This window comes from Carya illinoinensis, chromosome 11 (assembly GCF_018687715.1).
Source record: "Carya illinoinensis cultivar Pawnee chromosome 11, C.illinoinensisPawnee_v1, whole genome shotgun sequence".
NCBI classification, from domain to species: Eukaryota; Viridiplantae; Streptophyta; class Magnoliopsida; order Fagales; family Juglandaceae; genus Carya; species Carya illinoinensis.
In genome coordinates, this window is record NC_056762.1 from 24,817,309 (window position 1) to 24,832,969 (window position 15,661).

The following is a 15,661-nucleotide window of genomic DNA, read 5'->3' on the forward strand; positions in this document are numbered from 1 at the left end:
CCTGACCCTTGTTCCTATCGTCGTCTTGTTGGTCGTCTTATCTACCTGACCATTACCAGACCGGACATTGTTTATGCTGTTAACATTCTCAGTCAGTTCATGCATGCTCCTCGGGTTCCTCACATGACTGCAGCTATTCGAGTTCTCCGCTACCTCAAAGCCAGTCCTGGCCAAGGCCTCTTCTTTCCTTCCTCTACCAGCCTCCATGTCACAACATACACTGATTCTGATTGGGCCAGTTGTCCTACTACTCGTCGTTCGACTACCGGCTACTTTATTCAGATAGGTCCGAGTCCCATCTCCTGGCGTACAAAAAAACAGACTACTGTGGCACGCTCTTCCGCTGAAGCCGAGTATCGAGCTATGGCTGTCACTACCTGTGAGCTCACCTGGCTCAAACAGCTTCTCACTGATTTTGGTCTCTCTCATCCTGAACCTTTCACCTTACATTGTGATAATCAGTCTGCTCTCTACATTGCTCACAATCATGTCTTTCATGAGCGCACCAAATACATTGAGATTGATTGTCACATTGTTTGTGATAAGATTCGTTCTGGTCTCCTCAAAGCTGTTCACACCTCTTCCCACGATCAAGTTGCCGATATCTTCACTAAAGCTTTAGGCCAGGATCTCTTTCATCATTTTTCGCGCAAGTTGGGCATTACGGATCTTCATGCACCAACTTGAGGGGGAGTATTGACAGCTATGAATATTTCCATATGTACATTACCATATATTTAGCCTCCAAGAAATCAGCACCAATTAGTTTCCTACCATATGTGATTATTTCCATTTTAGTTCATTGTAAACATCTATTTATTTGTAACTCATTACCGAGCAATATAAGATATTCTATCCAAATAATTCTCTTCTCTTTAGTTTTTAACACTTAAAGAGGCTCCATCTAGATTCATCTTCAATTCTCCAAAGAGAAGTGCAATCCAACAAGTTCCTTAAAATCCTTAATTTTTGTTAATTAAGGATTGATATCCTTCAACCAAGATTTAACCTTTCTAACAGTAGAGGAGTCCCAAAGTTGGAGGAGAAGCATCAAGCTTTGCTGCATTTCTTGATAACCATAATTCCCAAAGGACGAAAGAATGAACATATTTTTGCTAGCAAACTCAGTTGATCAGACCCAACAAGAAAATAATCGTTGCCTTCCAAGTGTGTGTGTAAGTAGTAACAAAACATGATCCATAATTCCCTATTAGCCTTGTGCCCAACATCACATTTGAATGTCAATCGAACCCCCCATTGTGGTGAGATCTCGCAAATTCCCTGGCAGATTCCAACATCTGATCTAGAAGTAAGCATCTTTAGAGAGTTTCCAGCTAAAAGAGCAATTACTCACCTCATTCAACTTCAAATGTGGTTGGTTAATTGTGAGCCCTTTGTAAAGAGACCAATGATGATTAATCCTTCGCCTGCGTGTTTATTCTCTCGGAAAATAACATAAAAGCTTTTCCATGTGATCCCATAAATAGGTTGACCATAAAGAGAAATCGGCCTCCAGGCAAGTTTACGATTGATGGTCTTTGCTACGCCATGTAAATTCCTAGCTCTTAGACCTCCTGCAAATGTGATCCCATGAAATCCATTTCTTCTGTTTTGTTCGCTATTAGAAAGATGTACAGGAAATTTGATGCCACTTATTCAATAACTTTTTTGTTTTTTTTTTGGTAGATTCAACACAGATAAGAGGTGGATTGGCAATGAGCTCAAAATGGTCTTCTTAAGAGTAATTTAATTCCCAGATGACAGTAACAGATTCGGCTTTGAACTCTGTTAATAGGTTTGTGTACAATAAGGAAAATGCTAGTTTCCTTCCTCGATTTGACTGCTAGTGTATTTAATTTAATTTTATTTTTTAAAAATGTTTATAAAAATTACCGCTAATGATTTGTGTATTTTAAAAAGAAAATGTTTGAAAAATGTTAAAAAAAAAAGGATTGATTGCACTAGCAGGCACGCTCATCGATAAAAGCTGAGCCGCACGATAGCATCACCTGCACAATAAAATCACACTTTCTGTTGATGTACCTTTTGCCCAGAAACCTTTTCATGGGATGAGATAAACTCCACAAGAGTCATGTATAGTCTTCTTTTTTATCCATCGGTAAACATGAGCTAATAATCTACAAAGAGGACATATTAAGACTGAATCACAACTACAACACAATAATAAGTTGAAACCAAGCCAGGTTGAGTTATATGAGACATCTGTTGTATTTATTTATAATAGACTAGCATTATAGTTTAATCATTAAGCCCATAATGGGATGTGCTATTTTATAGACACATAGAGGCCCTTACTCTCACTCCAATTAAATAGAACACAATAAGAAATTAGGCATTTTCTAGCGATTTTAGTATTGTTGCAAATATAATCATTGCAATTGCAAATTAATTCCAACGATTTTGATGTTGATGCGGACTTTTAACATTAAGTTTTGAAATTGATTTTTTGCAACGATTTTTTCACTGTTTACAATGAAAAAATTCGCCGCAATATTCAAATTTCCTTTTACAATGAGTTTTTGACTTTTTACAACAAAAATATTTGCTACAAAAAATAAAAATTTGTTGCAATGACAGCTGCCCGCTGGAATTGGTGTTTTTTAAGAGCAAATCACTCGGCGCCAAAACTCACGATTTTCCTTATTATTTCCCCCCACCCACCAAACTCAATTTTAGCCCGTACAATCCCCAATCTATCTTTCTTTTCCAATTTCGTTTTCTCCATTTTCATCAAACCTACAAACTAACCCACCTCATTATGTTGGCTCATGACCAGGAAATCGCATGGCATTTCCTCGGGCATAGCATTTCTTCTTCACTCTTGCATCTTTTCCTCTTCAGTTGCACTACAAAACTGGACTTGGGAGAAGCATTTCCAATCGGCAACACTAGGAGGTAATCGCAGCCTCTCTCTCTCTCTCTCTCTGAACTTTGTAATGCTGGAAGGGAATTTTTCCTGGCCTTTCTTAATCAAAACCAAAGTGTGACTGAGGCTTAAATTCCTTCCTCAAATTTTTTGTTAATTAAGAGTCTAGAATTTATATCGTAGATGCATGTGAAGAAGGAAACCTAGGTTTCTCTGTGCAACAAAGACACTTTAGGTCCTGTTTTGTGTTGTGATTGGCTGGAATAGCATATATGGTGGGGTTAGCAAGTTTGACTGGTAGATAGCTCTCATCGACATAACAATCTTTCCATCAATTAACTCTTCCATGAGCCTCTGTCTTCCGATCAAATACCTAAAGGCAAAAGTATTAATTGCTGCTATTTATTGATGCTATGTTCTAGTTATTCTGCTTTTGTGGTAAACACAACTTAAAAGGGGGATAAAGGGGGATTTTACTAGATGGTTTTGCTGCAAGAAGAGAGACTGTTGTAGTTACAAATATATGGTTTACTTATTATTTGCTGTTATTTATTGATGATATGTTCTAGTTTCAAGTTGTAAACTGCATGCTAGGATTTTCAAGCTCAGTTAAATTTGCAAGCCACTCTAGCTGAATCCAAGCTTTGTGGGGTTCTTATGTTACAAACATTAGAGATTTCTGTTATCATCATTAATGCACTCTAAAGAGAGCAACAACTCTCAGTTTTTGTGTTTCAAACTTTTCTTTCTATCTACTTCCTGGTTAACACTTATGGTGAAAGAGAAGCTTAAACTATTTTCTTTAGTGATTTATGTGTGGCCATTTGGATGTCATCTAACATTTGTTATGTCCACTTTTCGTGTGTCTTCAAATTCTGTCTGGGCAGCTGCGTTGGATTGCTACAATAATCCATCAATAGATTATCTGGTGAGTGGATGAACTTTTACCATTTTCTCACAACTCCTATTTACGCTTCACTCTCTCTCTCTCTCTCTCTCTCTCTCTCTCTCTCTCTCCCTCATATTTGCATTGCTTATCTTTCAGTTGATGCCTCTAGTTGATGCTGGACCTTATGGATCACCTATGGACTTCTTGGGTGAACTTCGCCGAGCACAGCGCAATGCAAATACCAATTTTAGCATGTAACACAACATCTACACATGACTAGTATGTTCTTGGATGTTTACTTTCGGAACTTAATTTCAGTCGGAAAAAATAGTACTACCCTCTTGTTTGTGATCTTCAAACTAAAATGTGTATGAAAATGTAAGTGAAGTTAGAGCATCAATTTGCCCTATTTCCTTGGCCCAATCAGCTTTCTTCATTATTCTTTTAGCCTGCTTTTTTTTTTTTTTTTTTTTTTTTTTTTTTTTTTTTTCATTCTTTAAGATTTGTGGGGATGGGAGTTAATAGTTTAGAAGTTACCTATATGCATTAAGGTGGGTTATTTGCAACAATTTATTTCAAAAGCTTATTTATTACTTCTCCTATACTTTTTCTTTTAGATGTTATCATTGGGAGGTGTTGTTTTTTAGTGTGCTATATCATCATTTGCCCTAAAAACTTAAAATGAAAGGAAGACATGTGCTTAATAATTTAATTTAAAATTTAATACTCCTTCACATATGTGGGTAGGCTTCCACTAAATAAGTAGATCCAAGAAGTGAGATATCTATTTGAAATGAGGTGAAGTGTGAATTTAAAGTTTGAAGTTGACAACTTTGTTATGATATATTATTTAATCATCATTTATTCCAAAAGGCATGCCACTCTATCTGCTGAATGCTTCTTCCAGTCAACAAACTTAACTGAGTTTTGCTAATAGTATTTCACTTTTGTCTTACATTAATTTGTTTATTTCTCTAACACATTAACACAGTACTACTATAACAGACATGTTAAATTCTAAATTAGACCCATGTTTGCAAGGCTTTCTTTTGTTTAGAATGTATTTGAAACTGACATTCAATTTCAAGATTGACGTTTATTCTTGAACCTGTCATTATTTTAGGAAATAGTTGATGTGTACCGCTTACTCTTTTATAAGGTTTTTCAATCATCCTCATGTCATTGATCGTGTACTGTTAGCTAACTTTTAGGTTATCTCTTGAGTGATCAAACCATAATTGGCATTTTTGTTCCTTTGGATACCATTCTTTTTAAAGAAGTAACTGATACATGGTTTTCCAAAAGGTTTTACATTGTCATTGTCCAACATGTTTAACTTTTTTCCTCTCTTTCTTTTTATTTATGATCTGCTTCCATGCTTGGTGAGGTTTCATTACAATTTAGAAGCAACTGATCATACCTTGTTTTCTTTTACAGTGCGTATCTTCTCACTGAGATACAAGGATGACGTTTATAAAGGGTAGGTTTAAGCAATCCCAAAAAGAATGGCTATTGTTTTGATTCAACCTCTTCAATAGTCTTTAAGCACTTTGTTTTCCCATGTTCCTTGATGTATATTTCTCACCCAATTTGATTGTTGATAGTTAAAGTTTGTTTAAAAAATTGCACGATAAATGTATGTTCCAATCAGAACACAAATATTTCCTGTCTTATGCACAGGAAACAGAGTCTATGCTTCATGGGAAATATCCATTCTCTGTATAGGCTTGATTGTTTTTTAACCATATGAACTTGTTACCCAAGGTAGCTTCTCTAAAAGTTCAAACATCCTAAACTACTAAAATAAATAACCATATGAGGACTTTTGATTATGTTTTCAAAAATTAACTCATTTCTCCTAGTCCATACCCTATGACAGATAACAACCACCAAATCTAAGTCTTAATAGTTTAGTCTATTATAAAGATCATACCATAAACCCTCAAAATCCCTATACCTCACTAGACTTCCCACCTCACCCCACACATCCATTGCAGCTGGATAATGTTTTTGAAAACATCGCATACAGACTCTTCCTCCATATTGCAGATTGGACAAGAAGCACGAGACACAACCTGTTTTCTTGAAAAGGCTATTTTTTGTAGGTAAGATAGCATTAAGGACTCTCCACATGAATTCTTTTATCTTTCCAACAACTCCAAGATTTGCTGAAACGTCTTCCACTGCTCCCCATTTTGCTCCTCTGATAAAGACTCCCCTTAACACCTTCCAATTTTTGGACATAGGTTATTCATACATGATATATATATATATATATATATATATATATATATATATATATATATATATATATATATATATATATATATATGCCTTTCATCTAAATAGCAAGTTCACCTAAAATCTGTCACATTAATATCATGATTGGAAATGATAAAACTAGGTTAAATAATAATATTTCTACCATAGCTTACAAACTCCTACCTTGGAGAGTCAAGGTATCGTCTCAAATCTGAATTAACACAAACAAAAAGAGAAAGTTCAAGTTAATCTCAACAAGAATATATCTATTGGTTCTTGGGTATTACACATGACTTTTTAGTTAGTACAAAATATTAGAGTATGACTCGATACTAATAAGAAATAATTATTGAATAGTTTTTATATAGGATATTTTACCCTTGTACATGTGTGTATGTGTGTGATTTTACTGGCCATGTCATGCAGGCAACAGTGGTGGTGATCGTACAGGCATATTGTTCAACCTATACTATTATTTCTTTGGAGTTTGTAATTCTTTTCCTTTAATTTGGAGCTATATATATATATATGTCATTGTGTGTGTGTGTGTGTATACAACTTATAAAAAAAAACTGTATATATACACATTTGAATTTGTAGTATATACATCTTTTTGGAGAGCTGGTTTAGAACATTGGTGGTGTTATCAGCAATAGCTGGTGCACACATGAGAGATAAGAGTACATATATATATTGGTCCTTTCCGGAAGATGCCATTGATCCTTTTGCAAGGGATGGTGTCTTCTCAGTAGAGACTATTGGAGTTTTTACCAAAACCTTCATTTTAAACTAAGTTAATGTAATAATGAACATTTTTTGGCTTGAACAACTATCCGCATTGTCTGCATTTAAGTAAGAAGTCTTTTGTTTGAATTTGTGGTTTATGGTTTTATTCTCAAGGGGACTTACATCACACTTTTAAGTTTAGTATTCCAACATTAGCAGCATAGCTACTAATGTTTTTTATTTGTTATGGTTTTAGGCTATGAAAACCATACAGTTTTACTAGTATTTTTTTTATTTGTTAACAGACTATTGTGCTTTTCTTGCTTGCAGGTAGAACCTATTTTTGCTGATAGATAGAGCTAGAACCTATAGGAGGAGATAGGATAGATGGAAATTGGTTCTTTCTTAACACCATATCCTTGTTTCAAATATCTTTGGTTCTTTCTTAACACTATACACTAATGCTGTCATGGCATTTTTGTAGGGACAAATAGGTGCATGAATTCATTATCTGAAAAATACTAAAATGTTATACTAGAAGTTAAGACCCCTTTCTTTCAAGTTGGGGATTCAAAGAAATAAAGGAATGAAAATGTGTGATAGGAAACTTGGCTGAACCCAATCTATACTGATCAGGTATGATTCAAGTGAAAATAGGAGTAAAATGGAGGTTTGGTTGCAACAGGATAGTCAAGGTGACTTATAAAAAAAAAGGGATAGTCAAGGTGGGTTATAAAAAAAGAAAAAAAAGAAAAGGTTGTCTCTTCACATAACTCCAAGAAAAAGAACTTACAAATTGTATTTGTGTAGATCATATGATTCAATTGGTTGATGTTTTCTTCTTGATAATTAATTCGCCTGGACATGTTTAAGTGGAGAGATTAATAGAAGAGAACATGAATTAAAAGAAGAGAACAAGGCAGCATTTCATATAAGTCTACCATCACGGATTTACTTCACAATGTAACATTTCTTCTCTTCTTTTTCTTCCTCTTTTTTATTTAATTTGTGGAATATGTGGATGAAAGAAGGGACTTGGCATCTGAGAGTGTTAATTTAGTAGCATTTTTATTGATGCTGTCTTTAAACAAAATACCCTTGGTTCATTTAATGGATTGATTTATTCCAAATTCAAGATCATGGACTTGTAAATAAACCAAGATCATGAAGTTTTATATTGAGTTGCACTTGAAAGCCTTGATGTAGCGTGTGTTTCTTTGATTGAAATAGGTATACAATTCCTTGTTAGTGACTTAAGGTTCAGCAAATGTTGCCACATACATTTTACAGTTTTTCTCTTCTACTTATTGAAAAACAGAGAGTAACAAGTATAGAATTCATGTGTTGACATGAAAAAAGCCTATATTTTCTAGCTTGTCTTGGGGTAAGAAGATTTACTTTGGCTTTGCTAAGAAATTCCATTCTAGCCATATACTTGATCCATGATGGACTTTGTCTCACGTTAATTTAACTGTTGTCTTTATGTATTAAGAGTTGCTGCATTTAGTGAACAAGCATTTTTCTCATTTCAGATAGGCCATTGTATAAAATGCGTGCTCGTTTTGTTAACAGGCTTGGTATTTGATTCCATTTTAATAGTATTTACCTTTGCATTATTATTATTATTATTTTTGGCTTACTTGTGCATGCAAAAATGTATTCTCAAAACCTAAAATCCATTGTGATGGATGTGAGCAGAAAGTGAAGGAAATCTTGCAAAAAATTACTGGTACAAAACTCTGAATATAGTGGTACCAAAATTGGCAGGAATTTAATAATACTTATTGCATTTTTCTGATTTTTTATTCTTTTAATAGCTCCAAGATTAATGAATTTGCAAATATCAGTATTTTCTCTAAAGTCAAAAAGATTAGCTGTATCTAATACCATTTCTGATCGTTTGGAATTTGGATTGGCTGATTATACTTTTAGAATATGAACTAATAAATCATGATGATCACTAAATTCATATACTATTATCGATTCCACTTTTTGAAACAATCATTTATATATTATACCTGTTTATCTTCCCAGATTATTCCACAAGTGGTGTGTTCAAGGTATGGACTAAGTGTTGGTGCAAAACTCTCTTTCCTAGTTTGGTTGCTTGTCTTGGTCTTCTTTCCATTATCTTACCCATTAGTAAGGTAATTTTGCATCTCTATGAATTAATGAAGATTATAATTAAATAGATACAAGCAATAGATTCCCAAAATTAAAGGGGTTGTTTGTTTAGAAATTAGCTAGCTAGAATACCTAAAGCCTTCTTTTATGTGGCATGCAGTTGTTGGATTGGAGACTTGGTAAAGGACATTCTGAACTGAGAACATCCGGCAGAGCTTAAAACATTGGTTGACAAGCATGTAATTCTGGTTAGTTTATGATATCCATACAATTGATTCCTTTCACTTGCAAATTTCATTTCATGATGTATTGGTTAAATGTTCAACAGCTAAGCTAAATTGCTCCCCTTCCACCACCCCCAACTCCCCCAACAAAAAAGAAGGTAATCTAATCTAAGTTTGATCACAAATTTTGAAGCGTGCAAAACTCATTTATTTGATAATTTTAGGTATGAAAAGGTGGTGAGTTAAGTTATGAAGAAACTACCATAATTACTGGAGCTTTGGATATGACACATAAAAGTGCCACAGATGCTATGAAGCCCATCTCTAAAATATTTTCGCTTGACAGAGTTGCAAAACTTGATGAGTATGCTCTTTAATTTCTTTCCTATCCATATAGTGATTACATCAATTTCTAGCATTAAGTCGATTTATTATTTACCTAGCTAGGCAAACAATGGGACTGATATTGATTAATTTTAAATGGCCTAGATAACTATTTCTTTGGATATTTTTTTCACTTTGGCAAGCCTTTGCCATCTGCATAGACCTCTATAGGACAATTTTCTCCTCAATGCAATATGGGGAATCTTGCTTCTCTTTTTCAATGGCCTTAATGTCTTAATGTATGGGGAATCTTGCTTCTGTTTTATGCTTCTTCTTAAAACAGGGGCTGCCCTGTCCCAACTTCCTTTAGTGTGGCTCACTGGCTTGCACATCCAATTCTCTGTGCATGCCAATTTGTTGAAATATAAGATTGATATGTTCCTCAATATAGACCCTTTCTAAGCATCGGAGATGTAATATGCTACCATGGTACCATGGCTTTGTATGTTGCAGCTAACATGAATGTCAACTTATTTTGTGAATTGCTCTATCACCCACTTTTTATGTGAATCATGTTCTTCTTATTTTTTATGATTTTTTAATTGTATTTGCAAGGCTGGAACTTTGGCTTAAATTTCATTTGTAAGAAGACTAAGTCCAGTTTAGTTTAAAACTCCATTATTTTTCCCTCTCTTACCTCACGTTTAGCACCTGTAAAGATAGCAGCAAACACACTTCCAAGTTCTGAAATTTTCTGCAACAGATTCTCCATCATTGATTGCTAACTTGTATTTAAGATTGCTGCCTTGGAGCACTTTTTCTGGGTTATGTACTGCTGAAATGATCAAGTTAGTATTGCCATACAATAATTAGAACTTTTATTCCTCTTTCTGTGGTTGCTCTTAAAAGCAATAAAATTTCAATTGGTGGTTGATCATTTGCACAACTGTGCAGGTAGACTGGATATGCAATACAAGTTCTGATATGTGGCCATACATTGATAAGGTATTATCCTATCTCATAGTCTCTTTTTGGGTTTTATGTTAGAGTCTGCTACTTCATGATTTTTGATGTTTGAGGCAATTTGCAGTAGATTAGAACCATAGCACAAGGAATATTTCCAGAGTACATGCGTTACTTATGATATAAGAAAATGATGTATTTACTCCACTATATATACTGTTTGTATAGCACAAGTAAAACCTTATAGAGCGATTGTGTGTTTCTTTCAAACATCTTTACAGTCTATATATTTACAAGCAGCTTTGCTAAAAGTGCTAGTAAATAAATCTTTCTACCCAATTGTCAGCATTTATATATAAGGGTATTGAGTCATTCAATATTGCTTCTATGCTTCTATCATATGTTCGTTGCAATATGTCTAACTTGTTTACATACCCACTCGAAGCATGTTTCTATTTTGTCATGTACTTCTAGCATCTTTAAATAAAAAGGCTTAAATGTGTGTTTCAGAATTTTCCTCTACTTAAAACTTGGTAATCCATTTATTTTCAGTAAATGGTTGACAAGCCACGGTAGCTATCATTGGATATATATGATCGATGGGAGATAAATGTTGTTCTTTTGAATTCTTGTATCTTCTTGCTAAAGTTCTCCATTTTCATAGTTTCTTGACCTAAAAGGAAAGGTCTTAGAGAAGACTTGATTAAGAATATTGATCACACCGGATTGATCCCACCAAAATTTGGCATCATTAATTATTAATTCAATTCTATAACTCCAATCAGTTAATAAGAAACTTTCAGTTATATATATATATATATATATATATATATATATATATATATATATATATATATATATATATATATATATATTATATATTATATATATAAATGCTGACAATTGGGCAAAAAGATTTATTTTAGATGAAGAGTGTTTTGCTTAAATACGTTGTAAGATATGATTGATTTTAGCCTGACCTTATATTTGCCATTTTGGCAATTGGCGATGATGAATGAACATTAAAGTTATTTTCCTAATTAAGTATTATTTTATTGTTCATTAATCAATGTTTGATCTATTAAAATAATCGGTTTATGTAACGGCTTTCTATATGGTCATTGACAAATTGGAGTTTGAGAGATTGAAAGGCTCAAAAATGTTGAACATTTGAATCCCCCCCCCCCCCCCCTCCCCCAACCCCCAACATGATGCAGACGTGTTGAAATTGTTTTATCCAATACCCAGGTGCACATTGTTATCGATGACATGAACTAATTTTATTTCATAGAGGAGCAGGACAGTTGAACAATTGTTCATGAATGTAGACATTTTCAATTAATGTTTAGAAGTAAGAAATGGGATCTATATATTTAGTAGTTTGTAAGTTGTAGGTTTTGCAAGCAGAAATTGGTCCACAAAATATATATAGCCCATAACTACATTAATGTGAATTTTCCACTGGGTTTAGATTAATGAATGTGTTTGATTTATTATATTCGATGAAAAAGGTTAGATTTATAATTAAAATGCCTAGAATTTTCCTTTATGTTTCCTATTTCTAAATTGGGTGTTGGATAAATTATAAGTGTTATATAGCAATAGATAGAATTGGTCATAGGTTTATGTGTGATCGTTTCATGTAAGATCATCAAACTTGTGGTGATGCCAATGAATGATGATTTAACAACAATTAAATGACTTAAATTAAGTGAAGTTTAAGGTATTAAAAAAAAGTTAATTGTTTATTTCATGCTAGGTAATAAATTGATTAAATAATTATTTAGTGACTGACATAAGCAAGACAAATAAAAATTATATTTTAGATCAAGCTCGAAAATGATGGTTATATATATATATAACCAACGTAACTGGAGAGGAAAAAAAAATACACCAAAAAGTTAATTGCAGCGATTTACATAGCTTTTGCAGCGATTATAAATGCTGTAATTATACTTTAACCATGATTTTTCATAAAGTCATGACCACATTTGCAACAGTTTTTTTCCTTTTTGTAGCACTTTTAGATTTATTTTCAACATTTCTATTACGCTACAAAACCTTATTTGCAACACTTTTTAAATAAATCGCTAGAATTAATCAGCTCAATTCCAACGATTTTATAGTAATTGCAGCGCTTTTAAATGCTGCAATTACACTTTAATAACGATTTTCTATACAACCATGACCACATTTGCGACAGTTTTTAGTTTTTTGCAGCGCTTTTGGTTTTATTTTTAGCATTTATATTACGCTGCAAAAAATCATTTGCAACAATTCTTAAATAAATCACTGGAATTAATCATTTCAATTCCCGCGATTTTATAGTAATTGCAGCGCTTTTAAATGTTGTAATTACACTTTAACAACGATTTTCTTTACAGCCTTGACTACATTTGCAACAGTTTTTTTCATTTTTGCAGCGCTTTTGGTTTTATTTTCAGCATTTCTATTACTCTGAAAAGAATCATTTGTAACAATTTTTAAATAAATCGCTGGAATTAACAAACATCAATTCCAGCGATTTGGAGAGTATTTGCAAGGATTTAAATATTGTAATTGAGATTTCTCAGCGATATATCTTTATGGGCATGAGGACAATTACAGCGATATTGGGAGTATTAGCAAGGAAAAAGAATTGCTGGTAAATGTATTTTTAGCAGCGATTTTTTTTTATCACTGCTTTCAGCAAAAAAGATGTGATTATTGCGGCGAACATGCAAGGAAGTTAAAATCGTTGGAATAGAGTATATGCAGCAGTTTAAGTAATTTTTTGCAGCGATTTTAAGCGCTGCAAATAACCTTATTTCTTGTAGTGGAACTAACCCATTAAGTTGTATTAGTGTTTTTTGTCTAGCCCTTTTATCTCATCTCTTTAAAAAGTGAGGGCCGATAGACACACAACAGAGAAATAAATAGAAAAGGGGGTAGAGAGTAGTTCGCTCCATAGAAACAAAAACTTTATCTTCTCTTTTACAGGAACTTTTAGATCTCCATGGAAAACTCATCACAAATTGGAGGTATGTTTTCTTGTTAATTTTCTTCACAATTTTGACAAGAGATCTTGGTGATCTAGGATTTATTCAAAATCCAACAAGTGGTATCAGAGCTAAACCTTGTCAGATTTGTGAGGAAATAAGTTCCTGTTTTGTGAAATATTTATTTTTCGTATGTGTTTTTTTACCACTCAAGTTCATCCTTTTTTTCTTTTGGAGTTCTTGGGTGACCAAAAATTTTCCCTTTTGAGTTTTCTGTTGCCAATACCGGTGTGTAGCTCACCGGAAATGTAAAAAATCGTCACTTTTGGTGGCCAAAATTTGTTTTATTTTTATTTTTTGTATCTTCGTTTTTGACTAAAGTGGACTACCGGAGACATGGGAGGATGCTGGAAATGTTCTCACCGGTGTCCCCTCATCCAGATCGGCCGGAAAAACGGTTCGGATGGCCGAACCGGTGGTCGGAATAGTGTCCGGAACAGTTGCGATGCCGGAGTCCTTTTTGCTACTGTAACTCGGGTCAGACATGTTAATTATCTAGGTAAGGTTTTGATTCAAGTCATGGGTTTTTGGATTAGGTTTATTATAACTATCTGGACCATGTGTTATTTAGACCCTTGTCTAAGGGAGTGGTTTTGAGAATAGTAAATATGGACAAAGCCCATATTTATGGGTTGATGGATTATATATATGGGCCGGTTTTGACCACCCAATTTGACCGGTTTGACCACTCGGTTTGACCCGTTATAAAAAATATATATATTTAAATAAATAAATGTAGTATAATAGCACTGTTGTACTATTCGATTTTTTTTTATATATAATTTTATTCTCGAAATAAAGAATCTTATATGGAGATTATGTCATTTTGTTGTAATACCGATGGTTTGGAGTGACTATGTACCCACCTCTCGTGGGACTAGTAATAACAAATTATCAGAGTTGTTATTATTGATCATGCTTTCGCTTAATGATATTATACTAAGATTCATACAAATAGTGAATTTACCTTGTCGGCAAATCATTATTTGATAGGATACTTAGGACGATAAAGATAATAGTTAAGTACTTGGCACTCGGTGGCCTAGTCCTATCCTTTCGGTGGCGGGTCATTTTAAGTCCTTGTATTTAATTATTTTGTTTTATCATGCGTAAGAGTCTTTTAATGTATCTTGGGCTCTAACATAGTATGTAAGAGTCTATTTTAAATAGACTTTGGCATGGATATAAGATTGCCTTGAGACATTTATGGGTGCATGTTTCTTATTCCACATGCATAATAATTTTTTTTTATTATATTCTCTTCAGCTTATGGTAATGCGGCTATGTCTCTCTCTTTATCTGCTATCAAGAGTCTGACGGGAACCAATTATGAGAATTGATATGAGTCTCTCACTATTAATTTGGTTATTATGAATTTGGATTTGGTTTTAAGGATCGATGCGCCTGTTGAGCCCACTAGTGAAAGTTCTGCGGTTGAAAAGACTCGTTTTGAACAATGGGTGCATTCTAATAGGACTTGTCTCATGATTATGAAGTATACTATTGACAAGTCTATCAGGCTGAGCATAGCTAATACTGATAGTGCTAAAGAATATCTTGATGCCGTTGGAAAGAAATTTACTAAGTTTGATAAGGCAGAGAATGAAAATTTGATGAAGCTTCTTACTACTACAACCTATGATGGGATTAGTGGAGTCCGAGAGCACATCATGAAACTTACTCATTTCTTTAATAAGCTCAAAGGAATGAAAGTTGAGTTAGCAGATAGCTTTCTTGTATGGCAAGTGCTTGAATCTTTGCCACCTCAGTTTGATGCACTCAAGACCATTTATAATGCTCAAAAAGATGAATGGAGCTTGAGTGAAATGACTGCTATTGTAACTTAAAAAGAGGAGATGATGAAAAAGGCTAAGTCTCATGCTGCCTTCATGGTGACTGTTGATAAAGGGAAGAAGAAGTTCTTCAAGAGTAATAGTAGCAACTTCCATAAGATGAAGAAATATGGGAAGCCTCCTCAACAAGCTGGTATGAGTGTTCCAAATGGGCCTAAGAAGGAAATTTTTAAGGGAAAGTACAACTTTTGTCATTTGTTTGGGCACAGGAGAATTGATTGTAGGAGATTTAAGGCTTGGTTGGATAAGAAATGAACTAAGGAATCGCAGAAGACCAAATGACACAGAGTTAGTAGTAAATATGAGCAATGGGGTGAAGGTTGAAGTTGAACACATTGGTACAATCAGACTTATTTTGGCTTCTAAACATG

The 15,661-nt window shown here is 33.8% G+C and overlaps 1 protein-coding gene across 1 annotated transcript; it reads left to right on the forward strand.

Annotated features, from left to right (window-relative positions):
- The first annotated feature begins 14,807 nt into the window (after positions 1 to 14,807).
- On the forward strand, positions 14,808 to 15,284 carry LOC122282322. Its single transcript, XM_043094280.1, has one exon. It carries the CDS (start codon positions 14,808 to 14,810, stop codon positions 15,282 to 15,284), a length of 477 nt encoding a protein of 158 aa, XP_042950214.1.
- Positions 15,285 to 15,661: the final 377 nt, after the last annotated feature.